General features: G+C 35.9%; 3 protein-coding genes and 1 long non-coding RNA gene across 7 annotated transcripts; 2 read left to right on the top strand and 2 right to left on the bottom strand.

Moving 5' to 3' along the window:
- Nucleotides 1-5,421: 5,421 nt before the first annotated feature.
- On the top strand, nucleotides 5,422-8,467 carry LOC142618961 (uncharacterized). Of its 2 annotated transcripts, none has more exons than XM_075792030.1 (5): nucleotides 5,422-5,693; nucleotides 5,894-5,920; nucleotides 6,047-6,169; nucleotides 6,583-6,829; nucleotides 7,259-8,467. In XM_075792030.1, the coding sequence occupies exons 1-5, from the start codon at nucleotides 5,638-5,640 to the stop codon at nucleotides 8,045-8,047; spliced, it is 1,242 nt and encodes a 413-aa protein (XP_075648145.1). In that variant the 5' UTR covers nucleotides 5,422-5,637; the 3' UTR covers nucleotides 8,048-8,467. The 2 variants fall into 2 exon arrangements, with proteins under 2 accessions (XP_075648145.1, XP_075648146.1); XM_075792031.1 differs by lacking the exon at nucleotides 5,422-5,693 and adding an exon at nucleotides 6,340-6,494 and having other exon boundaries at nucleotides 5,905-5,920.
- A 5,089-nt stretch (nucleotides 8,468-13,556) lies between these two features.
- On the top strand, nucleotides 13,557-20,991 carry LOC142619861 (kinesin-like protein KIN-14R). Of its 3 annotated transcripts, none has more exons than XM_075793197.1 (19): nucleotides 13,557-13,843; nucleotides 14,810-15,111; nucleotides 15,229-15,400; nucleotides 15,499-15,569; nucleotides 15,652-15,835; nucleotides 15,993-16,102; nucleotides 16,184-16,283; nucleotides 16,357-16,443; nucleotides 16,541-16,717; nucleotides 17,161-17,434; nucleotides 17,574-17,735; nucleotides 17,875-18,090; nucleotides 18,167-18,204; nucleotides 18,498-18,661; nucleotides 18,809-19,060; nucleotides 19,149-19,214; nucleotides 19,544-19,618; nucleotides 19,887-19,955; nucleotides 20,080-20,991. In XM_075793197.1, exons 1-19 carry the CDS (start codon nucleotides 13,657-13,659, stop codon nucleotides 20,560-20,562), a joined length of 3,189 nt encoding a protein of 1,062 aa, XP_075649312.1. In that variant the 5' UTR covers nucleotides 13,557-13,656; the 3' UTR covers nucleotides 20,563-20,991. The 3 variants fall into 3 exon arrangements, with proteins under 3 accessions (XP_075649312.1, XP_075649314.1, XP_075649313.1); XM_075793199.1 differs by lacking the exon at nucleotides 13,557-13,843 and adding an exon at nucleotides 13,987-14,185; XM_075793198.1 differs by lacking the exon at nucleotides 13,557-13,843 and adding an exon at nucleotides 14,076-14,234.
- Nucleotides 16,689-18,536, bottom strand: LOC142619863 (uncharacterized). Its single transcript, XR_012841602.1, has 3 exons — nucleotides 18,396-18,536; nucleotides 17,120-17,689; nucleotides 16,689-16,798 (listed from the first exon to the last, which is right to left on the bottom strand). It is a non-coding gene; the product is annotated as an uncharacterized LOC142619863 (long non-coding RNA).
- A 2,562-nt stretch (nucleotides 20,992-23,553) lies between the features above and the next one.
- LOC142619862 (putative pentatricopeptide repeat-containing protein At3g15200) lies at nucleotides 23,554-25,253 on the bottom strand. Its single transcript, XM_075793200.1, has one exon. The coding sequence runs from the start codon at nucleotides 25,241-25,243 to the stop codon at nucleotides 23,609-23,611; it is 1,635 nt and encodes a 544-aa protein (XP_075649315.1). The 5' UTR covers nucleotides 25,244-25,253; the 3' UTR covers nucleotides 23,554-23,608.
- Nucleotides 25,254-25,503: the final 250 nt, after the last annotated feature.

The raw sequence follows: 25,503 nt of genomic DNA on the forward strand, positions 1-25,503 counted from the left end.
TTGATGATAATCCTGGAAGGCATCCAAAAAGCTCATCCGAGGATGTCCAACTGTGGCATCCACAAGCAGATCGATGCGTGGTATCCACAAGCAGATCGATGCGTGGCATAGGGAACGAGTCTTTTGGGCAGGCTTTGTTTAAATCTGTAAAGTCCACACATACTCTCCACTTTCCGTTCTTCTTTTTCACCACGACCGAATGCGCCAACCACTCTGGGTAGAAAACTTCCTTTATAGCCCCAGCCCTCTTGAGCTTGAGCACTTCCTCTTTAACAGCCTCGGAGTGCTCTTTGGAGGAACGCCGAGGTGGTTGCCTTCGAGGAACAATGGCAAGGTTGGCATTCAAATGGTGACAAATGAAGCTTGGGTCTACCCCCGGAGCCTCATAGGGATCCTAGGCAAAGACATCAATGTTGTTCTTCAAAAACTCCAACAACTCTATCTTCTCCTGGTACGGTAAACGTACGCCAACTTGAAAGAACCTTTCAGGATCATCGGCTATCAAGAACTTCTCCAAGTCTTCGCATGTGGCTTCCTCTGCTGTCATCGCGTCGGGCACATCCAGAGTCGTTAATTGCTATAAGTCTACAACCGAGGCCGAGGACTCCGCCGCGGCTTGATGTAGTACTGCAGCCGACATGCATTGCCTGGCCACTGATTGGCTGCCCGAAATTTCTTCAATGTGTTCCCTTGAAGGGAATTTTACCTTAACATGCAAGGTGGAGGAGATGGCACCCAAAGCGTGCAGCCAGGGCTTGGCAAGGATGGCAGTGTATGGGGAATATACATCGACCACGATAAAGTCCACCTCAACCGTTTCCGAGCTAGATTGCACGGGCAACCGAATCTGTCCCTTTGGTATAACGGCCTTCCCTTCAAAACTTATTAACGGCGAGTCGTAAGGAGTGAGATCCTCCAATTTCAACTTCAGCCCCTTGAATAAGTCAGGGGTACATAATATCTGCCTCGCTGCCCTGGTCGATCATCACCCTCTTGATGACGTAATTCCCTATCCTCAAAGTGACTACCAAGGTGTCATCATGGGGTTGGATGGTCCCAGCCTTGTCCTTCTCTGAAAATCCCAAAACGGGCAGATTCACTCTCATCCTTTTCGGTTTTGCGCCTGAATCCTCGGCCTGGGAGTGTGAGACTGCCATTACTCTGGTGGGACATGAACCGGTCCTGCCAGGTGCAGCGAAGATCACGTTTATCGATCCCAAGGACGGCCGAGATGAATTATTCTTCTGATTATTCGAGCTAGACTGACTGCCTTGCCCGTTAGGTTGGCACAGATGCTGCTTCAACTTGCCCTCATTAACGAGCTGCTCCAAGTGATTCCAGAGGGTTTGACAATTCTCGGTGGTATGACCCACGTCCTAGTGGTAATGGTAAAAGAGATTTTGATTCCGCTTCGCAGGGTCCCCCGCCATCTTACTAGGCCATTTGAAGTAGGGTTCCTTACGAACCTTCTCTAGCAGTTGGTGTACTGGCTCTCGGAATACAGTACTAACAACCTGAGGAGTTGCCGAGCCATGCTGCCCGGAGTAATCTCTCATCGACTTATTATTGTGATATCTGTTTGACCTGAAATCCCTTTTCTCCTGCGGGGTAACCTTTGCCTTACCCTTACCCTGCTGTTGGTCTTCTTCCACCCTCTTGTACTCGTCAATGCGGTCCATAAGGCGACATACACTCTGTACGGGCTTTTTGGTCAGGGATTTCCTTAAATTATGGTCAGTGGAAAGGCCCACCTTAAAATTATTAATCGCCACCTCGTCAAAATCTTTATCTATCTTATTAAACATCTCCCAATACCTGTCGTAGTACGCTTTCAACGTCTCACCCTCCCTCATGGCCATGGATAAAAGTGAATCCAACGGCCGAGGAACTCTACTACATGTAATGAACCGTGACGCAAATGCTCTAGTGAGTTCCTTAAACGAACCGACAGACCCCGATTTTAGGCCATTAAACCATCTCATAGCAACAGGTCCCAAGCTAGAAGGGAAGACTTTGCACATCAAGGTCTCATTGTGAGAATGCACCGCCATTCTCTGATTAAAGTGGCTCACATGTTCCATCGGGTCTGTCCAGCCGTTATAAATGGTAAAGGTGGGCTGGGTGAACCGCCTGGGGAGCCTCCCATTCTCAATCCTACGTGAGAATGGCGATTTGGAGAGTTGGTGTAGCGCTCGGCTCATAGCGTCGTTTCCCAAGCCCCTAGAGGAGAGCTTCCTATGCCTACGACCTAGTAGGTCACCCTCTTCGTAAGAGGAAGTTTTGCTGGGAGGAGACCAGGACCTTGAACTGTAACTACTTCCCCAAGATCCCCTAGAGGAAGGATTAGATGGGGGTGAAGCATGCCTTCATCTGACGCGGCGCAGCTTTTTCTTGAGGTGGTCTATCTTCCTCTGCATGGCCTTAGCATCATCTTCATGGGTGGCACTGCCTCCACCACGGGTATGACTCGCGCCAGGATATACAGTGTGAACGCTTCCCTCTAGATTCCTTCGGTGTTCAAGACGTTCGAAGAGATCCTCAAGTTGCGATCCCTGAGATTCTGCATGGTGTGAGCCTAAGCCTGCCATGGTGTTCCAGTTCCTTCCACACTAGATTTCCCACAGACGACGCCAATTGTAAGAGCACAATTGCACCTGGACCCAAAGATAGACGTGGGCTCAGGCCCAATGAGCCTTAAACAATAAGATTTGTAGAGTGTAGATTTGAAATCTAGTTTAGGGGTACTGGAAACTTGATAAGTAGGCTAGAATGCCACAATCTTTGCAAATGATAAACAAATATGACAAGAGACCCTTCTCGGACGTGAGCCGATGACGATTTGTGTATTGCTTATCTTTTATGCTAAAAATTACAGTTCTTAATTCCTTTCTCTTCCTTCAATGGATGGATCCCCTTCTTTTCTCTCATTCTCTTCTTAAATATTCTTCTTCTTCCCTCTTACATCCACGTGTCACCCAAATCTTCTTTTTTTGTGCCTCCCCCTTCCACCACCTTCTTAAAGTCTTTAAATAGTGGTAGGAAAGTTCAATTCTATTGTTCAGGGGTCATTTCCCCATTAATGCGGCCAGGGAGGTAGATGCAGGGTCTTTAACGTGGAGGTAGCAGCATTTTTCTCAAATATTTTCATCACGCCGTTGCCTCTAGAGGGTACTTGAATCCCCCTTTTACCCAATAGTTCTTCCAGAACTCTGCCTTTAATCTCCTTGGCAAATCCCAGGGTGCTCGCCGGGCCCATCCGAGGAGACCTTCATCCTTGGACGGTTCCTCGGATGTCTGTAGTATGGACTGACTCATGGGCTTAGGAGCCCAAATGACAAAAACAAACTAGTACCAACCGATCAAGCCCATGACCCATTTGTTTATCTTATAAATCTTACCCCCCCACAGATACCTTTCTTGTTTAATTTGAGCTAGGAGTCTTACCTGCAGTTCTTCTTTCATGTTGAGGTCATGAAGCTTGACCTCTAATTACATTGTTTATTTTCCCTAAGCTAGACTATAAGAATTGATTTTAGGATCTATAGCTACTATTTACTGTTTTTTTTTTTTGGACCCTCCAATGTGTCCTGGTCCATGTTACAATTTTATTTGAAATTTGGCAGAATGTACCCTATGTATTTGTCCCTTTAAAGCAAGCACTTGGTAACACTAGACTGTCATTGCATGTTCTGTGACATCAAATGAGGGAAGCCTATGGTAACTCCAAATAGATTAACTTAGTGCCTTTTTGGGGTATTTAGTGTTTTGCTGAAATTTTTTTTTTGTTGAAAGTGTGCTAAAGTATACTTATACTTTGAAAAAATTTTAAAAAGTTAAAAAAAAAAAACCAAAAAAGAGAGTGTAAGGTTTTAAAAAGTTATGCATAAGAGCAAAAAACTTGTTAGAGATATATTAGACATATTAGCCCAAGTAATAGGCCCAAACCTGCTTCTGCTTGTACTAGTAGTTTAGGGTTTAATCGCTTATATGTACTCATGTTAGGGTTCATTGTAACACATATTATTGTATTGTACTCTTATATAATATAGATGTAGTTCTTAAGAAATTCCTTCGTGGACGTAAGCCGACAAGGTTGAACTATGTAACTCTCGTGTTCTCAATATTCCTATTTTATACTTTTCTTTTCGCTTTGACTCTAGCATATATGACATGGTATAACATATTGCGTTGCTAATATATCTAACAAAGCTAATATTGTTTCTCCAAAAAAAAAAAAAAAAAAAAAAGAAGCTAATACAAAAAGTTTGTGCCAAACACACTCTTAAGATGCTCACTGTTTTGATCAAACTTCTTGTATGCTGTCACATATAGTTTATGTCTTGCATCCTTTGCTTTGTCGAATTTGATTTGAAGTGTTGTGGTGTAAATATTTTCAGTATGATGGGCTTCTTGGATCGTAGTGGACGCTCCTCTAGAAGCTTGGCCTAATGAAGTTGTGCTACTAGTGAACTAAAATGTAATATCTTGAGTTTGGATAATTAATTTAATTTTAGGCCTATTTGGTAACGTTGTTCTAATAAGGTTGTTTATATTTTTTGAAAATATGTGTAAGTGAAAAAGTGTATAAAAATACATGTAATATTATTTAAAAATTGAAAATATTTGTTTAAACACATGTACCCAACAAATTTTTAATTTTTTTGTAGTTTCAACTTGTTTAACGTGATAAATTTATAAACTGATAAATTTATTTTAACAATTTAAAAACCCAGTTCTCAAAATTCATGCTCCACTAACAACAAATCACTTAACTCCCTTTTCACAATTGAATCGTCACAACAACCCACCCCCCCCAAAAAAAACCCATAAATTTGCAATAGAAGTAAATCAATATAAAATTATCCAAATATATAGTACAAAATGAACCAATTTAATATCAATACAATTTTTTTCCTAACATGTGGTAATTTAGAAAGAAGAAAAAAACCAAATAAGTGGGAAATGGAGCCAACCTCAAACATTGAACTTGATGATTGCACTGCCTTTTTGCAAAAATCAACTCTTTTTATTTTTATTTTTTAAGATAAAAAAGGGAAAATCATATGCTTAGACCTCTTGGATTAGCATACACTCTTTACCTGTAATGTCTATAACTTTACGTGTTGTCCATATTTTAAAATATAGTCCACTTTTTTCAATAATTCTAAGCTTTAAAAAATATTTATCAATAATACCATGTGACTCGTGTGAGTGATTTTCTGTCTCTTTTTTTTTCCGCCGGGAAAAAAGAAAAAAGAAAAAGCAAAAGAAAAAGCACATCTCACGTATAAAATTCAATATAAGATTCATCCTTCTTTATGAAAAGAATTATTATTTTTGTTCCTATAATAAGTATTACTAGATATCGGAAAGCAATTTGGAGTTTAGTAAAAAAAAAAAAAAAAAAGAGTGTTCGGAAAGCTACGAGGTGGACTTTCCGTGTTGTTAAGGAACATCTGAAGACTGAAACATACATCCTTGGAACTTTACTTTGGTTGACTTCAAAGTTCACACTCTGGTATTCCTTACCGTGTTTCTACTTTCTTCATCTTCACACCCCCATTTGATACACACAACGAATATAAGAAAGTGTTAAATTCCTGCTGAGCTAAGCTACTGAGACACTGTACTGGAGAGATGGGTTGGGGAGCTTTTCTCAAGCTTTTTGCGTACTTCTTCACTCTTCTTTCTTGGTATGACTTGTGACCTTCTTCATCTTCTTTTTTTTTCCCCCCTCTTTTGGGTTCATTTATTTGTTGATTGATTTGCTTTATGAATTGATTCATCTTCTATGTTTGGTCCATAATTTTGGTAGATATATATAATTTTACCAATAAATTTACAGTCTTTTCCATTGAGTTTGATGTGTTATTCGCTTTCTTTTGATCTACAGGCCTTCATTCACTTTGCTTTATTCTGTGTAAGTAGCTTTCCTCCAAACTCCTTGCATTTCTCATAGAATGGTTATATATATGCTTATTGGGTCTACTTGGTTCTTTGTCTCTCTTTTTTTATGTTCACTTTTAATTTTAACATCGTGGTACAGGTATGCTTCGTTCCTGGCAATAGAGAGTGGTTCCAGCTCCAGAAATCGGCAATGTCTCACCTATTGGGTTCTGTTTTCCTTGGTTAAAGTCTTGGAGTCTTCGTTTGTATATCTTTTTGAATGGTAATTTTAGGCTTTGTACGTTGCAATAATTGCTTAAACTAAACATTGCACATGCCCATATGGTTGTTTTAGGTTGCATTCGATGAGTTTAGTAGTTCTTTAAGAATATGATAACTCATAAATCTTGTTCCTTTCTCACTTCTGGGTGAATAATTTTGAACTTTTTACAGAATACATTGCTTGAGCATGTCAAAGTAGTTGATTTAGACGATGGAGTGTTGGCCTTGATAAAATAATCTTTGGTCGTAGTGAATCCAGTCTGGTATTGTTGACCTGTACTCAAGCTTATGAGTTTGAGCTTAACTGATCACTCGTGTCTCTGTATGTGCGTGTGTATGAAAGATACTAATTTCGCCATGTCCTTTTGCCATGTCTTAGAAGGTCCTTTGATTTAAACTTGTGTTTCATGACAGGCATCCCTTCTGGTCTTATGCCAAGGGTACGGCAACTTTCTTGTTGGTGATACCTTACTTTGGTGGTGCTTCTTATGTCTACAAGCATTTTATTAGTCCCTATATTTCTGAGCAGAAATGGAACATTTTGTTCATATCCAGAAGGGAGGGGTTCAGTGTGACTGAGCAGGACACCTTTTTTGATACCACCGAGGGAAACGATATCAAAAATGAACTGGAAGAAAAGGAGAAACACATCATATGTCAGGTAGGCTTCTACCCAAATTTTGTACTGATGGTATTCCATAAAGTTTGATTTAAGTGGAAGGCAGGTGCATTTGAGAACTACAACTTCTTTACAGTTACTAAACATCATGTGTTTAATAATTTTCAACTTATGTGTCAAATTCTGCCTTGGATTATGCTATTTTGATGCATTACTCTAAGGAGTGAGCAAAAGGCAATGTTAAATTAGATGCCATGTCTGGCAAATTAGATATCTTAAGTTATTGACCATGACATCTGTTGGCACATTGACTCAATGCCAACTGTAATGCATGAGCTTATGAAATACAACGTTACCCCAATCCCTTTCTCTTTTCTTGAAGGGCTGCTTTCACAAGCTAGAAGTGAGTAATTAGCTTACTGCTAATGTATTATTCAAGTTTGATTTAAAATTCTTATTCGGCTGTATCAGGGAGTACCAGATCCCAGTTATGACAGTATAGAAAGAAATGTTACTCAGCCTACCAGTCCAAAGAAAGTTCAGAAAGAGTGGAGCTGCGCTCTTTGTTTGGTAAGCACTTCTAGTGAAGAATCTTTGAAGGAACACCTCCTAGGGAAGAAGCACAAGGTTAAGCAAGCAGAAGTGAAAAAATTCCCAATGAAGAGTGCAAGCAAGTCTTCTACCGCGCTGAAGAAAAACAGTGAGACAGTTCTTTTCCAGAAGCTCAACCAAATACTGATGCTTAAATCAATTAGACTGTGTAGATGGAAAAAGCCAGAGTTTGGATGCACAAAATTAAATACTGATGGATCTGTAGATCGTGAAAATGCTGGCTTTGGAGGATTACTTAGAGATTACAAGGGTGACCCAATATGTGCCTTTGTCTCTAAGGCACCTGGAGATGATATCTTCTTTGTTGAACTATGGGCTATATGGAGAGGCCTTGTTCTTGCTGCAAATATAGGCATTAAAGTGATATGGGTCGAGTCTGATTCAATGAGTGCTGTGAAAACCATTAATAGAGAGCAGCCTTTTAGTCCAAAGGTTGCTATCTGCTTGAAGCATATATGGAAGCTTCTAAGAAAGTTTAAGAAGTGTAAAGTTTCTCATTCTTGGCGTGAAACTAATAGAGCAGCTGATCATCTTGCAAAGATGGCTGTTTTGGGAAGTGATGTGGTTTTATGGCCTGCTGATTTTCCAAGGAGCCTTTGCGACATCATTAACGATGATGCACAAGGAAAGATTTACTACAGAATGTGACTTCTTTGTCTACTCTGAGACTACCATCCAATTAACAACCCCCTCCCCAACTCATCCAAAAAAACAAGAGAACAAGATGGCTTTCCTTTGATAATGGCAAAAACTTGGGTATCCAATCCAGTATTAGAGGTGAGGCTGATCGGAAGTTGTCTGGTGGTAAGGTAGTTTGTGCACAATACGTGCCTCTTGGACACAATGAATTGCGATATGGATGAAGCAGAGAGTGTAAAAATTCTGTGGTCTTAAATGCTGGACTGCATTTTGCTTCAGACAAATGTACATTGCAATTTGTAAATGGATGGTAGCATTTTGTTTTGAAATGGAAAATGATGAGTTTGTATTGACTTTTAAAGTCAGAATGTCAGTTTCTATGGTACATTGGAGAGAGAGGAGAGAGAGTTATATTTTAATACTAGTTAGGGTATGTTCTCTTGAATCTCTATTTCTCTTAGGGTAAAGCTTTAGAATACGTTTGGATCCAGCTTTTTTTAGTTGCGTCCACGTTTTGTTTTTTTTTTTTTTCAACTCGTGTTTGTTACTGTTCATTGGCCATGAACAGTGATTTTAGGCCAATGAACAGTAACTTTTGGAATGAACAGTATTTTTTACCCCTTTAAAAATTATTTTTCTACAGTATTTTCAGTTTTCAGTTTTCAGCAATAAGTTATATTCAAACGGACCCTTAGCGTGTTTAGAATGTCCTACTTAGTAGTACGAATTACCCAAACCCTTACCTTCCCTTCAACCCCCTAGGTAGTACCTAGGGAGGTGCCAATAGACCATCTAGGTGGTCTGTGTACAATTCCTTAGGTTTAGTACATTAAATAACATTGTTCATTTCATTGGGCAATGTAACAATTTGTTTGGAAATAAACCAAAGTTTTGCTTTTTGCTTGAACTTTGACGGTATTTACACTAGGTATGACTTATGTGTATAAGTGCATAAAGTATTTGGATGTGTATTTCTTTTCATATATTTTACTTCATAAATAATTTGTACTTAAAAAGTGAGTAAAACACATAGTTGCATTGAATTTAATTGTTTTTGGAAAAAGATAACAGTGTTCATGTTTCATTGGTTGATACAACAATATGTTTGGATTTAAATAGATAACCTGATGTACTATAGGGAATGAACCTAAGTTTTACCATTTGTTTTAACTTTGTGCCTTTTTGCTTCTTTTTATTTTTCCTTTTTATTTATTTATTTTTTCAAGAAAAATAAAACTAGCTTCTTTGAAAATAAGCTATCTTTTAGTTTTTTGTTACACATGTAACATAAAAGTTATTAAAACTATATCTTTTAATATATACTATGCTAAAAAAAGCTATGAAAACTATAGATTCCTAATTAGACACTTGTTTGTTACATGAGTTATGAGTGTAAATGTGTAACATGTTTGGATGAGATTATTTATGCTCACTTATTTTACTTAAAAAAAAAATTTGTAATTTTAAAAAATTGGATATTAATCAAGCTAGCTTATTAATTAATGTTTTTTTTAGAGATAAAGGAAAGGTGCAAACTTATAAATGTGTTTTTTTCTCTTTTTTTTTTTTTTTGTTGAGAAAATGTTTTTTTTCTCTCTCTCTCTCTCTCTCGCTCTTTATAGAACTTAGTAATGTGATTGAAGTCATTGAACATAGAACGTAAAGGTATATAAAATTGGACTGTTCCTAAAGCATTTGGCATGAAAATGAAGACAAGGCATAAAGAATAATTGTCATCAGCTCCGATTCCAACATCATTGGCAAATGGCAGTGGCAGCGTCTATAAACATTAAAAAAAAAAAAAAAAGGTGAACCTATTAGGACGTGGCCCACATATCTTGTTATTAATCTTCCCTAATTGTTTGGAAATTGGGATGGGACCTACAAAAGAAGTTTCCTCTTTATTGCTGAATGAAAAATCATTCAAAATATGCTATAATAAAGATGCACATGCTTTGGTCGTATGGAATTAATTATTTTAATTGCAAAATGATATATATATATATATATATATATATATATATATATATATTATCTTGATTATGATATTTTTATGGGATAAGTCAAGAATCATAATAACAGTAATCATTCTCTATTCAATAAAATACAATTTTATTTATTTATTTATTTTTGTAGTCTAAACATTATGTATAACTTTAAATTTGTAAAAAAAAGAAAAGAAATTGGGGGTTTTTTTTTTTTTTGTGTGGAGAAAAATATGAAAGAGATCTTGATTCATCTCCATGGCAGCTACATATATAATCAATATATATATAAAAGCAGAGACCTCATGCGGAAGAGCATGAGGTCCTGCCATGTGGCGCTCTATTTGAGCTTTATTAGACCAATTATTGCATTTAACATTCCCAAATCACCTTCACTTGAAAAATAAATTCCAACATCCTTTTAGAAATTGAAAAGATGCACATTACTCATTGTTTAGCAAAATCAAATTCACCTCTTTCTCTTTCTTAACTCTTCAGTTCCCCTTTAAATTTGAAGCACACTAATATATTTCTTTTTAAATCAATATATATATATATATATATATATATATATATATATATATATATATATTATCTGTAGCCCTCAAAGATAGCTGGACACTGAGAAAAATAAATCAATGTAATAATTATTTGTACAATAACCCAAATCCCATTAGATACCTCTACCCTTTCTAGCTCCATTGATGCCAATTTGCTTAAACCATTATATCTTCTTCTTGGAGCTATCCTTTAGATCCCAAATTGAATCGTAAGGTCATTCTTCCTCTAAAAGGTGGGTATATAATCTCTAAAACAACCCTTTCTCTGTTAGTCTTTTAAATTTTTACTTTATTACTTTGATATCTTTAATTTTACTTTGTAATTTTGGTTTGGACGCAATTGCCTTTTATTTATATGCACGCAAATTGTTTGATAAAATAGCTGAGTGTTTTGCTATAGGCAACAGTTAATGCAGGAGTAGCAAACTATTTTTTATGTGCTCATATTGTAAATTGTAGCAATATACAATAAATATGGTCTGTGCTAGAAGTAACGTTGTAAATTGCTTCAAATAAACACTATTTTGGTCTTTCTTTTCTATAGTTTTTATGGTTTGCTTAGCTTGACAATTTTGTCACTAAACCAGAATAAAATAAAAAAACAAGACAAGAGAATTCTGTAGCTATGAAATTTATCTTAAGCGATGCCCATTTTGCAACATTTTGATTGTGTATGTGTGAGTGATATTAGAATAATTCAAAACATTTAAGAATATATATATATATATATATATTACAAGTCAATTCTTTCCATTTTATTTTTATTTTTATTAGGGTGACTGTTATTTATTCCAACAAGCATTTCATAAGCATGAATTTTTTAGAAAGGTATATAACAAAATCTACCAATTTAAATGTTCAAATTTAAATGCACACTACGGATAAGCACTTGGCAAAGTGAGACCAAGCTTTGCACCGTTAAATTTTAATATATTTCCGTTAAGATCAACCCATCTTAAATTTTTTTATTCAGCTTTTTCTCTCCCTTAACTCTTCAGCTTCTTTTAGAAAATAAATAAATAAATAAAAACTATTTCACTTCCCCTTTCAATTTAAACACACACTCATGTACCTATATCTATTATCAATTGATGCATCTTCCAACAATTAATGGATCAAAAATTCCACTACGAGATCATGTACACAAACTCCTTTCTCGTTGTCTATAAATAAATCAATAAATATTCTGACTCTCACTCTTTGTTTATTTCTTTCATTTAAAAAAAAATTATTTGAGGTACCGAGTTTGTGGTTTGCAATGTTTGAGAGAAGATTGACTTGAGGAGATCGAAGCTTCAACTTTACCTATTTTGGTTGGAGACTAAAGTCACTAAACCCAAGAAGAAAAAGCCACCGGCTCCCTAATTTATCATACCCTTATTTAGTATCTAAGAGGTATGAAATACTAAAACTCTACATTAGTAGCTAAGAGGTAATGGGTTTTTGATAATCAAACTAGATGGTAGTTTGTTTCTTTTCATTTGAACTATTTACTGGTCAAGATTTTTACTGAGCCACACCATTTTTATAATTTATAATTTGGCTTTTGGTGAGTGATTTAAATATGTTACATGAGGATGTGATTAAGAAAATTAGTTGAATTGGGTACTATTTAGACCCTAAGGCAAAGATAAGTTGAGTATATAATCCGGTTTTGTTAGGCAGTAGAAAGATCAATGAGGAAGAAGCTTAATCAACAAATCAAGGTCCTCCATGCCACATGTAGTTGGAGCACATACCCATGTATCTATATGGATTGGATCACATTCAAAACGCCAATGGAGCCAAAACTTTTGTGGGATTTGAAGTGCTAAGAGCCCAGGAATAATTATATATTTTATTTTGAATCTATAGTGTTTGATAAAATGCTTGAAGAAAATTTATAATTTTTATTTGATTGTATGATGTAGCATCTTTATATAATTGACAATGAAACAAATTAACTTAACTACGGGTTGGAAAGTTGTTATTATTTTTAGGTGAATAATTGTCTTTTACCTATTGAGAGGTTAAGTATTAGTTGGAAGCAAAGTTTTAAAATAATCAACACAATCTACACATATTCTATGTCCTACTAAATAACAAAAACTCAATTGTTAAAAATAGGAACAAAGAAAGAAACAATGAGAACCGCAAAGGTACAAATTAAGAACTAAGTGGGCAAAAAAATTATGTGGTGTCTCCATTATTTGAAGGTTAGCTTATAATCTATATTAACTCAAAATGGTATTAAAAAAATTGTTAAATATATTATACCGATACACCTTTGTTAAAAATTTGTTAAATATGTCGAATCATGTCTAGCTCAATTATCATTGAAGTTGCTTGCTTTATTTATTTATTGGTCAAGTATCATGTATGGATGTCCACGAGAGCCTTAACAATATCGTGTGTGTTTGTTGCTTTGCCTAGACATAAATCACTATGCAACCTTAGCACTACTATAATTAAAATATTATTGAAGATGCTTCATAAGATCAATGCCTTAGTTAGACATTTCGTATGACAAGGGATAGGTTCAAGGAGTTTGATACGCAATTATGCATAATGTATCCTTGCAATTAATTGGTTTATGATCAACTGATGGTAGGCAACAAAATATGCCTACATACTCTGAAGTTTCTACTATAATTGTAGGTGATTTTAGCAATGAAAATATCTATTATTTATGCTATAATATATGTACAAAAATTTCTAAAACCATTTTACATAAAAGTTTACAGCATTATCCGCGCAACGCGCGGGCAACCTTCTAGTATATCCAAATAATCCATTTGACAAAGATAAAAATAACTTCGACTAAACATTGTGTAAAAGTATTTTTTTATTTCAAAAAAACAGAAATTAAAAGTATTTCATTTTAATTTTTTATTTAACCCTACATTTCATTGACACCACAAGGAAAAACCAACGGTCAAATAAAATTTTGAAATTTGAAAAACAAAATCAAACACAATTATTACAAAACTCTCTCTCTCTCTCTCTCTCTCTCTCACACACAAGCTTTTAGATTTCTCATTCGCTCACAGTCCCAAATCCCAAAGCTTTCGAAACAGAGCAGCTCCACGCAATTATGGCACGTGTACACCAAGACCCATTAACCCAAAACCCTAATTCTTGCAATTCTTGTGGCTTTCTTGAAGTCAGAAACGACCAAAGAAAGCTCCACATGGAGTACGATGCGGATTCGATGGACTCGGCACTATGTGTTCCTGGTTCGAGGTTGCTTCGAACTGGGTTTTCGTGTACTAGTTGCACAGGTTTGTGTTTATTAAATTGTCAATCTTTTTGACTTTTTGTTTGTTTGCTTCTGTTTTTTATTATTATTTTATTTTATTATTTATTTATTTTTTTAATACTTTTGTTGTTTGGTTAAAAATACATGTGGCAGACACTGATTAGTCTGTTAAGGTTCAGATTGACTTGGAGGTTGAGAATCCATGGCCGACCCCAAAATTTTGGGACTATAAGTCTAAAACTTGGTTGTCATTGTTATTGTTTGGTTAGAGAGTGAGGGAAGAAACTATGATTATGAGTATTAGATTGGAGGAACGTTGTTTGGGAAGGGTCAAGAATATGGTGCTGAATTGAATTCTTGGCAGGTTTTTAATTTCTTGAAAATCAAAGACAATGTGAAAGTTGCTCTATAAGGTTTTGAAAATGTTATACTATTGGTTTCCTTTTGTTTTCTCAGTAACTAAACTAGGGGTTTGAGTTGATTTGGTGGTATGGAATTTATTATTATTATTTTTAAATTGCAAAATGGGTATCTTCGTGTCTTAATTATGAGTTTCATTCACATATAGAAGTTTCTCTTTTTAATTATATATAAATGATCTTTGTTTCATTTTTTGTGATCTATTTTGTTGCCCAATTATTGAAGGGGAAAAAATTTAAATGAAAAAAAGAAGTAATGAATTAACCTCAACTCTCCAATTCTTTGTGTAACCATTTGAGAGAATTAAAATTGAATCCTTGGAAACTAAATGGCATTAAGTTATAATTTAAGATTTCTTGACGTGTAATAGCAATTGACCATCGGAATTGGATTTTTATAGTTTGGTAATTGTTAGTTCATAAATCTCTGCATTCTATTTTCACTCTGCCAAGTAAGTTTTTCATAACTACGGTATCTAAGAAGCAACAATTATATCTAAGTTGCTGGCTCAAGCACCATATTCTCGGTCAACATTAAGTCATTCACAATGTTTTGTCTTGTTAACCAGATACTCCAATAATGTTTGTAAATGCTGGAGGTGGGATCGTAAAGGAAGAAGCAAATCTTAGCATTCGAGTTCAGCCTGACAGCTTTTTCCAAGGAGGGGATGCTTTAAGAACTGAAGAAACTATAATTGAGGGTGGCAATATACCATCTCTTTATCAATCAGCTCGGGTTGGAAATTTCTGTTACTTGTTCAACAACCTATCCCCTGGGGACTATTTTGTTGATCTTCACTTTGCTGAAATTATAAACATAAATGGTCCATGGGGAATGAGAGTGTTTGATGTGTTCATGCAGGAAGAAAAGGCAAGTAAACTTAAACAAAAATTTTGTCAGTACATTAGTGTTTTTTCCCTCAGCTTTTTCTATCTTTTACTTATCTATCAATTCTGCGAAATTTTCTTCATTTGGTGAAAATTATAGGTTCTATCCAAACTTGATATCTATTCCATTGTTGGAGCAAACAAAGCATTGCAGTTGGCAGATGTTAGAGTTTCTGTGGGAGAGGAGGGGACAATCATAATAAGGTTTGAGGGAGTTAATGGAAACCCAATGGTTAGTGGGCTTTGCATAAAGAGGGAAGCAAGATTACCCGGTATCTTCACTTTTCTTCAAGTTTAACTTGCTACATCAAACCTATGTGAACAAGAGTTAGTTTTGATACTAATGTCTTATCTTATGACCTGACTAAAGCATCCCAGGTTAAACAAGGATACGTCATATGTAACAATTGTGATGCTGAGATAGAAATTTCATCAGCTCAGGTTAGATCCTGCTGTCCATAAAAACTTTGACATTGGAGCTTTTGAGTTCTTATTTATGTAGAATTGGAATTTGATGCGGCAGAATAAGTATCTGAGGATGATGGCTACTGTCAAGTATGAAAAGAAGATAGAGGAGCTGAAGACCCAGTGCCAGCTCAAGACAGATGAATGTCATGAGGCATGGATGTCATTAACAGCTGCAAGCGAGCAGCTTGAGAAGGTTAGGATGGTACTTGACAACAAGTTCCTTCAGAATCTTTATTTAGGTAAGGAAATATCCTATATATTTATTGAGGCTTTATATCGTATGGACAAAAGAAATCCTTTATCTTTGTGGATGTTGTTGAGTAGTGGACTGCTTGTTTGGTCCAATTTATGGTGATTTGAAGATTAGAATTCTAATTATAGATCATCATTTTTCAGATCAAGCTATGGAAAAGCAAGCAGCAGATTTGAGGGATATTTGTAGTAAATACGAACGTGATAAGAGGCTGTGGACTGCAGTTTTAGACAATTTAGAAAAGAAAGTTATGGTAAATACCTGGTTTCCAAGGTTAGACTTGTTAACGTAAGTTTTGATACTTATAATTATAATATTTATTGATTTATTTCAGGCCATGAAAAAGGAGCATTGTCAGCTATCTCATGAGGTACACCAGTGTTCTGATTCTATTCCTGAATTGAACAAGATGGTGTTTGCAGTTCAAGCAATGGGTAAATTTTCATCAACACTTAAATGTAATTGCTGTTTAACTTCATGTATGCTAACATTCTATCCAAATTGCAGTTGCACAGTGTGATGATCTTAAATTGAAGTTCAGTGAGGAGCAGGCAAAAAGAAAGATGCTTTATAACCAAATTCAGGAAGCAAAAGGCATAATCTATTCTTGTGATGCCTAAAAATATAATATTCTTTTTACATCTTTGACCTGTGAATGAACCAACTCATGCTTTTACTGTGTACATTACAGGGAACATCAGGGTGTTTTGTAGGTGTCGGCCTTTGAGGAAGGAGGAGATATCAGCTGGGTATCCAATGGTTACAGATTTTGATGCAGCTAAAGATGGAGAACTTGGGATATTTGCAGGTGGATCAACAAAGAAGATCTTCAAGTTCGATCGGGTTTATACACCAAAGGATGATCAAGGTATTCGTGGATCAGTAGGATATCTCTAAACTTGTGAGAACATCTCAGATTTTACCAGAATTTACATGGAATTTACTTAACCTGCATACATGGTCAATGTACCATCAGTTTCTGATAAAATTTGAGATGAAATTTTGAACTGTCAACATCAGCCTTTTCTTTGGTTTTCAGTATAATATGCCAATCATTCCACTCCCAATTTCTGTTTTTCATTCTCTTTTCGCTTTCTTTGTCCAGTCATGAGTTTTTGTTGAAAAGTTTTTATCATTGTTCCAGACTTAATGAATGTTCTTTATTGAAAATTCAAGATCTGGACGGAATGGTTTCTGATTCCAAAAGATGTTTGGACAATGATTTGTCTGAGGATATTGAACATGTGACATAATTGAGTTGTGAAAGTACCTGCTGCTCTGGACTCAAAAAGTATTCTCTTTCTGTAACAGTTGATGTATTTGCGGATGCTTCACCAATGGTAGTTTCGGTGTTGGATGGCTACAATGTATGTATATTTGCATATGGGCAAACAGGGACTGGGAAAACTTTCACAATGGAAGGCTCAGAGCAAAACCGAGGAGTCAATTATAGAACCTTAAAGCAGTTGTTCAAAATTGCTGAGGAAAGAAAAGATACTTTCACATACAGTATATCTGTCAGTGTCCTTGAAGTCTACAATGAGCAAATCAGGGACTTGCTTGCCACTTCTCCAACATCAAAGAAGTAAGTATTTATCCCATGCATTGAATATGGGATATATCTTTTCCTAACCCAAAAATATGGCTAACTTAACTAGTAGTTAATTGGTTATGTCCTTCTGTATTGACCACCAATTGCAATTTCAACTTGCTATGTATATCAGGTTGGAGATAAGGCAAGCTTCTGAAGGTGTTCATCATGTACCAGGAATTGTTGAAGCGAGAGTTGAGAACATTAAGGAGGTCTGGAGTGTTCTGCAGGCTGGAAGCAATGCAAGAGCTGTAGGGTCAAACAATGTGAATGAGCACAGTAGCCGATCACATTGGCAAGTATTAACTTAAACATATTTTGCATGATGTTTAAATTCAAATTGGTCTTAGCTGAAAGTGGGTGTGCATATCAGTAACCATTTAAATATTGTGTTTTAGCTTGCAATATATCACTGTTCTTTTTGTCTTTTCTAGCATGTTGTGCATAATGGTAAGCACAAAGAATTTGATGAATGGCGAGTGCACCAAGAGCAAGCTATGGCTTGTGGACTTAGCTGGCAGTGAGAGACTAGCAAAAACTGAGGTGCAAGGGGATCGTCTTAAGGAAGCTCAAAACATCAACAGATCTCTTTCAGCTCTTGGGGATGTGATTTCTGCTCTAGCATCCAAAAGCTGCCACATTCCATTCAGGTTTACTTCTATCTTTCTTTATTCAGACTTCTTTTGCTTATATTCATTCCCTAATTTATGCATTGGGATTTTGCAGGAACTCTAAACTCACACATTTACTTCAAGACTCCTTAGGTGAGCATTTAGAAACCATTGTTATATCAGTAAAAGGAAGCTTTCAGACCCAGATGGGAACGAAGCTATTTTGGTTTATTGTGCTTCTAAGTGCATAGGAAATGAGTATCCTTTCTTGAATAGTTTCATAACAAAGGGTAGAGCTGTTCAGATAATAAGTCACATACCTGTTCAGATAATAGGTCACATACCTGTTCTATTGATGGTCATGTTTCATGATCTCCTCTTCAATTAGAAAGTGCCATCAGGAAGTATAAGTGTAAAACCATCTTTGATTTGTTTATGTGCTTCAGGGGGTGATTCCAAGACTTTGATGTTTGTGCAAATCAGCCCTTCTGAGCAGGACTTAGGTGAGACTCTAAGTTCATTAAATTTTGCGACTCGGGTTCGTGGGGTGGAGTTGGGTCCTGCGAGAAAGCAAATTGATATGGGTGAGCTTCAAAAGCTGAAAATGATGGTAAGCCCGAGGATAATCAATTTGAGTGTTAGTTTCACTAATATTTTGCTATCAGCGCACATGCACATCTGGCAAACTGCTTATATTTTTATAAATGGAATAAGCTAGTACTCATGGTTTTTTTTTTTTCCCCTGATTCTTTTGAAGCTTGATAAAGCCAAGCATGAATTAAGATCCAAAGAAGAGGCTTTAAAGAAATTAGAAGAGAACTTGCACAATTCAGAAGGCAGGGCCAAAGGCAAGGATCAGCTTTGCAGGAGTCAACAAGAGAAGGTCAGCGAACTTGAAGGGCGACTTGCATCAAAGACACAGTTTTGCAGACAGCTGGAGAAGCAATTGTTAGAACTTGCAGATGGAATGAAGGAAAAGGAAGAAATTTGCTTTAATCTTCAGCAGAAGGTTGCCTGGCAGATAATTTATTTACTTTCCTTTTGTCATATGCAACCAACAATATGTCATCTGACATCTGGCTTGTATTTTGCCAAAGGTGAAGGAGCTTGAGAACAAGCTGAAAGTGCAAGAGCATACAAAGCCTATGACTCTTCAACACAAGGTGCATGCAATTTGAAGCTGTCTCCCTTATTAAATTTCAGTTCCATTCTCCTTCATATATGTATAGATATCTTGGATTCACTAGGATCTCCGCAAATACCATATGCTTATTTGAAGTTCTTCACATGATACTATGGTCCATAAGATGTTGTGTATCATGGCAAGGCAATTTCTGCCTGCCAGAAAATAAACTTGCTTGGTGATTTGAAATCTTACTTCTGTCAAAGTGGCAGGGGGCGCTTTCAACTTGGCAAACTGTTAGTTGAGCAGCATTCAAATTCCTGCTTTATAATCAAAGTGTAAATCAGTTGCTTTCTTTATGCTTCACAGGTCAAGGAGCTTGAGAACATTTTGAAAGATAGAACACAACAATTTGAGCATCATTCTGCAATGTTACAACAACAGGTTATCTTGTTTAACAAAATTGTTAAATTATTCTTGCCTTTCCTCCATTATCACTAAGCAGACAACCCCTCCCTCTCGTTTTATAGGAGCTCACCTAGATTGATTCTAATAGTAATGAAAGCTCAATTTTATCTTTGTTGTGCTGTTAGTTTTTGTCTATTTCTTTCTTCAAACCTATGTGTCAATATTCTTAGATCCATTTCCACACACAATAGACTCAATCTCACATACTACAAAAGTAAATGCTTTTTTTTATTTGCTGTTCTAGGTCAATGAACTTGAAAACAAGCTGACAACAGAAGGACGCAACCAAGGATTTCAAATGCTTCAACAAAAGGTTCTTTTAAGTGTTAGCATTTTATCATTTTATGTTGTGCATGAACAAAATGTTGTTTTGCAAATTGTATACACTTCAGGGAGCCTGCAATTGCTCATCTTTTCTCCCTACATGCTAATGACAGATCAAAGAGCTTGAAGGACAGTTGAAACTGCAAGAACAACAAGAGTCTGTGCTACCAGTATGTTGTGCAGAAAAGTTAGGAGTCACCCCTAATCAAACAAAATCCAGGATAAGAGTGCAAGTTCTACAAGAAATGGATCCCCAAAGTATGAGGAACTTAAACTCTATGAACCAAACAATTAACCAAGAGTCTGTCTTGCTCAAAGGCACTGATTCTCTACACAAGATAAGGAGAAGGAGAGAACTCCAAAGCACAGGGACAGAGAACAATATCTTATTGTCAACTCCTGTGCTTAATAAGAGGATACTATCTACTGAATCAAAAAATGCAAGGCCCATTGATCAATCCAGAGCATTGGCAAGGCTTACTAGAAGTACAAAATCGGCGGCTACTTCTCATAGAATATTATCCAGCAATAAACTTTATAAAGATCAGGTGCAAGGGAATAAGGAGAGTAACAAGTCAAAGATTTGGTTAAGATAGAAGCAAGTGCACTTTCATTATGTTGCACTTTCAATCTTTATTAAGTTCTTGAATTCTTTTCTGCCACTCTTCATGATTTTTTTTTGGTCTGCATGTTGTGAATATCTGAGAACTTCCCCTTCTTTCTTAGTTTTGAGTAGGCGTTTGGTAGGTGCTAGGGAGTGAAAAATTGATAGAAGGGACAAATTACCATGGTCGGCTTAATGGTTTGTACACGGATGAAGCGGTGAGTTACCATAAATGTGTGACAATTCCCTCTCTCTCTATTACATCAATGAGTAAGCAGAAAGAAAAAGTGAATAGATGTATGAATTTGGCGTTCCATTCTCTCTATCTTATAACTCAACTTCTTCATGGGAATGTAAGCCCGAATTAGGTTGGTTGAGAAAGTGAATAGAATGTGAATTGTTTGATACATCAGTGATTACGTTACAACCTTTTCCCCTTTTTCTGTGTTTCATCGTGTCAAAAGCATATTCAATTGAGAAAATAGACCATGTTTACAATGAGAATATCCATATAGATAATTGATGCTAAGGTTTTCAGGAAGCAGAATTGTTCTAGATCATATATGAATACCATTCAGATTTTGTACAATACGGCCTTTGATGACAACATTTCCAGGCCTATGCGACAAGCATTATGTACATGCAAACAATAAAAGCAAATAAAGTGGCCAAGTTTGAGCTCAAGAGTGTCCGCTTTAATAAAAGTTGAGGTTTAGAAGTTGTAGATGGGAGGCATACCCTCCCTTCTAAGTGTATGAATAAATAAATAAAAAATCCTTGCCATATTATAAAACGTTAAATTTATTAGGATAATTCTACTCAAGATGAAACTCTATTACCAAAATTTCAATAGTTTAAATTACTATTTTGTTTAAAATTCTTTTATTAAAATATTGAAAAATTAAATAAAATCATTTTATTTAGTTTGGATTAAAAAATAATTATAAAAAAGGTCCAAAACTTATATGATAGACTTGTCAAATAAAAATTTCCTTGCCAACCTCTATGCCAACGCTATAATACCATTGAGGAACAAGATTAGATTGCAAAGTTCAATTCTCGTTTCCAACCCCAAAAAAAAAAAATTTCTTGCCTCCAAGACATGCTCATTTAGCTAACATTGAGGCTCCGTTTGGACTGGAATGAAATAGAATGATCATAAGGGAATGTAATAGAATAGAATGTATTTAAGTAAGAGAAAGGAATGGAAAAGAATAGAATGGAATAGAATTAAGTAACCTTGATTGGATATTTTAAAATAAATGAATGAAAATGAATGAAAATGAATGGAATGTAAATAATCTTGTTTGGGAGTAACATGGAGGGCATGGAATGAAATCATTTTATGACAATATTACTATTAGATTCCTATTTTAAAATAAAGGGTTGAATATATAGGGGTATTTTGAGAGTTTTAGTAAAAAAAATCATTAAATCTAATTTCATTCTCTCCCATTCCTCTCAATTTCGGGAGAATGAAAATTTGAGATTTTAAGGAAAAAATAGAGGGGAGTGAGTGTTCTCTTCTACCAATTTTATTCCCTCCCTCCACTTAAACTCCCAAATAAGAGAATATGCTTTTCATTTCCTCCATTAAAACTCCCAAACAAGGGAAGGGAAAAATATTCTAAAATTATTCTTTTAATTCCTTTCCATTTTATTCCATTCCTTTCTCCCAAACGAGGCCTGAGGTATTTGTGCAAATTTGTATTGTCCATGTAAACGTGAAATAATAATAATGATAATGCCAATAGCTACAAGTATAAAATAGAAAAAGAACTGAAAAAGAAATCTAGATACAATTTCTAAGGTGCTGTATATTAAGTTTCCCATAAAATTTTAACATACGATTGCATTGACTAATGAAGTACAAACAATGTTATTTTTTCCGAGAAAAATTTAATACAACATAACCATATGTGAATATTTAATTGGAGAACATAATATACTATAGTTATGGAAATGTACCTAAGTTTTAACCTCTCTGTTGAAGAATAACATTGTGCCATTCACTCTCTGTTAAAGAGTAACTCTTGTGCCATTCATATTGCTGGCACAGGAACTCTTTCAGTTGCTTCAAATTGGAAGCAAATATTGGAAAGCTTGGGCAATTCCTGTCTCATAGTACATGAAGCCTGCAGTTGGTAGCTCTACATTAATAATTGTTTAGGTTTCTTTAGCCTTTGGTAGTTCTTTTTGCATCCATGTGAGATCCAAGACTGCCACACAACTCTTCAATAATAAGCGCTTCTGCAATTTTCGTACCCTATTTCATTGTTTGATGCCAAGTGTAAAAAAAAGCCTATGGTGCTCCTTTGTTGGGTGCTTCACATATAGTTTGCAATTTTTTCTCTCTTCAGTTTGAGCAATTCTTCTTTCTCACACAAACACACATGCACAAACACACAAACGTAAATTCCTTCAGATAAACAAAATGGGCTACAAAAAAGAAAAATTGCTAAATTAATTTTGTGTGTTATGGCAGGATCACAAAGACCAAAGTGCATTGGATTTGAATGTTCCATTTCATGTTGGAGCATTAACTACTGCATTGATCCAGACCAGTACAATTCATACCAGACCCAGAGCAAAATGAAGCTTGGTACTGAGATATTCAAATAGAATCCAGGCCATTGATATTGACCCAAATTTCAGCCATTTACACCTTTTTACATCTTCAAATGGTGAATGAGACAATGAGATGTATACAAAACTACATGGAAATCATCAGGAACTTTCTCCATATTGTGATTATATTTTCAGCATCAGTTAAAATCTTGATAAATATATAATAGGAAAAAATTACCATGACATTTGGAGGATTAATTCCAGCCTAGCTTCCAATTGCATATACATGATTAATTGACAATTTAACTCCATGTAATAATCTTGTCCATGTCATTTCTCGAGTATTAATCACTTGATATGCATATGTCTAAAATGTTTAAGGAACCATATTTGTTCAAAGTCGAGGAATCATTACCTATTTTATCATATGGGGGGAAAAGATGAGACCCACGAATGCAAGTCATAAACCATCATCCATCCTTATTCCTTAACAATGTTTCCCCTTTCCGCTTGCTCTCCTTCAATTTAATGTTCATGTCACGTACCAATATTTCGGTCCTTGGTTCTGGCACCATGCCCTTTGATGTCATCTCACTAAAATAGCGCAAAGCATCTTGTATTCTTCCCTTGTCATAAAGGCCATGTATCATAATGGTATAAGATCGTCGATCATGTCCCAACCCATGTCTCTCCATCACATCCCATGTATATCTTATTCTTTCCTGATGATCCCAATCCATATACAACTTCAAAATCAAGTTGCAAGTGTCAGCAGTCATCCTGCACCCATTTCTCTCTATCCTCTCCAAGATCTCAGGTACTTCCTCTGGATTCTTCAAGGACTTGAGCAAGTAGTTGAAAGTTACAGCATTTGGCAAACAACTTCCTTTCTTCTGTTCCATTTCATCCAAAAGCTCGTAAACCTTTTCCATCCTCCGAATCTTACAAAGGTGCTTAATTAACGAGTTATAAGTTGCGGCATTTGGGGGACAACCTTGCTTCTTCATTTCCTTAAAAATTTGCAAAGCTTCCGGAATCCTCTTCTTGAAACAAAGTGCATCAATGATACAATTGCAGATCACCACATCTGGGTTACCATTCTTCCACATGGATTGAAACAACTTGATTGCTGTGCCTAATTTTCCCTTCTTTGTCAAGGCATTTATAAATGTTCCACACGTAAACATATCCGGCTTACATTTAGATGCAATAATTTCATTCCAAAACCTTTTTGCCTCATATACATTCCCCAAAACACACCAACCGTTGAGAATGATATTCCATGTCTTGATATTGCAACCAAACTCATTTCGGTTGGAGTGAAACAAAGTTTCTGCAGCTTCCACGTGCTTATACCGACATAACCACATTAAAAGCTTTTGAAATGCAACCAAGTCAATCTCCAATCCGAACTCTTTCCTCTTATTGAATATACCAATTGCTTCCTCCACCTTATGAGCAGCCGCAAATCTATTAAGTAAAATACCATACGTCCCTTCATTGACAAGTCCCTTTCTCTTTGACATTTCATCGAGCATTTGGACCACCTCCTCAAAACGTTGTGATTTCCCAAGGATGTCAAGAATCTCATTGTAAACGCTAGACCCAGGTGAATACTCGCTTCCTTCTCCTCCGTTTCTACAAACCCAGTTGAAAAATACATAAGCCAGTCTCCAATCTGAATGATGTCGTTGAAGCACACTCAGCACCAAGTCCTCGTTCAGCTTAAGCCCGCATAGATTGAGAGCTTGCTCAATTATCTTCGCCTGTTTGTCCCTTCTAAACTTCAGGAGGTTTTGAACAAATACGATTGTTTGGTCATTTGGCTCTTGTTGGAACTTCGTGGGATCATCAGAATTTGCAATTGAGTGCACAAACCGAGTTGTTTTGGTTATGCCCAAGAAATTACATTTAGATACTTTGGAACACGTTCCAGCATTTGGGTTATTTGCACTATAAGAATCAAGAATGTTGGCCAAAAAATGAAGGGCCTTGTATGAAATGGGAAGTTGGGAGGCATGGTTTCTAGGAGGGGTTTCGAATTTGAGATTGAATTTTTGTTGGAGTTTGAGAAATTTTCTGAACGGTTGGAGAGTGGACTGCATTTCGGGCTGTTTAAAATGTTCTCAACCGTTTATTTAGGTTAGGCATTAATATAACCATGAATTTTAAGGCCTACAAGCCACCCTCCAAGATTTTTTTTCCCCAAAATAACACCAATTTTCAAACAATTTTGTTAATTAGCATCGGTTCCAAACTATTTAGGAAATTAACATATCGAGTGTCTTAAACTCGATTTCACTGTAACAACTCAAGTAATAAAGACTCGATTTCTATGAAAATCAATGTGAAAATTAAGTTTCTA

The sequence above is a fragment of the Castanea sativa genome, chromosome 12, assembly GCF_040712315.1.
Source record: "Castanea sativa cultivar Marrone di Chiusa Pesio chromosome 12, ASM4071231v1".
In the NCBI taxonomy this organism is placed as follows: domain Eukaryota; kingdom Viridiplantae; phylum Streptophyta; class Magnoliopsida; order Fagales; family Fagaceae; genus Castanea; species Castanea sativa.

Excerpts from the sequence above, each read along its gene's own strand:
- LOC142619861 (XM_075793197.1), top strand. The coding sequence starts at position 13,657 with ATGGCACGTGTACACCAAGACCCATTAACCCAAAACCCTAATTCTTGC. Across the intron at positions 19,061-19,148 it reads GCTTTAATCTTCAGCAGAAG|GTGAAGGAGCTTGAGAACAA; the intron begins GTTGCCTGGCAG and ends ATTTTGCCAAAG. Across the intron at positions 19,215-19,543 it reads CTATGACTCTTCAACACAAG|GTCAAGGAGCTTGAGAACAT; the intron begins GTGCATGCAATT and ends TATGCTTCACAG.
- LOC142618961 (XM_075792030.1), top strand. The coding sequence starts at position 5,638 with ATGGGTTGGGGAGCTTTTCTCAAGCTTTTTGCGTACTTCTTCACTCTT. Across the intron at positions 5,694-5,893 it reads TTCTTCACTCTTCTTTCTTG|GCCTTCATTCACTTTGCTTT; the intron begins GTATGACTTGTG and ends TTTGATCTACAG. Across the intron at positions 6,170-6,582 it reads TTTGTATATCTTTTTGAATG|GCATCCCTTCTGGTCTTATG; the intron begins GTAATTTTAGGC and ends GTTTCATGACAG.
- LOC142619862 (XM_075793200.1), bottom strand. The coding sequence starts at position 25,243 with ATGCAGTCCACTCTCCAACCGTTCAGAAAATTTCTCAAACTCCAACAA.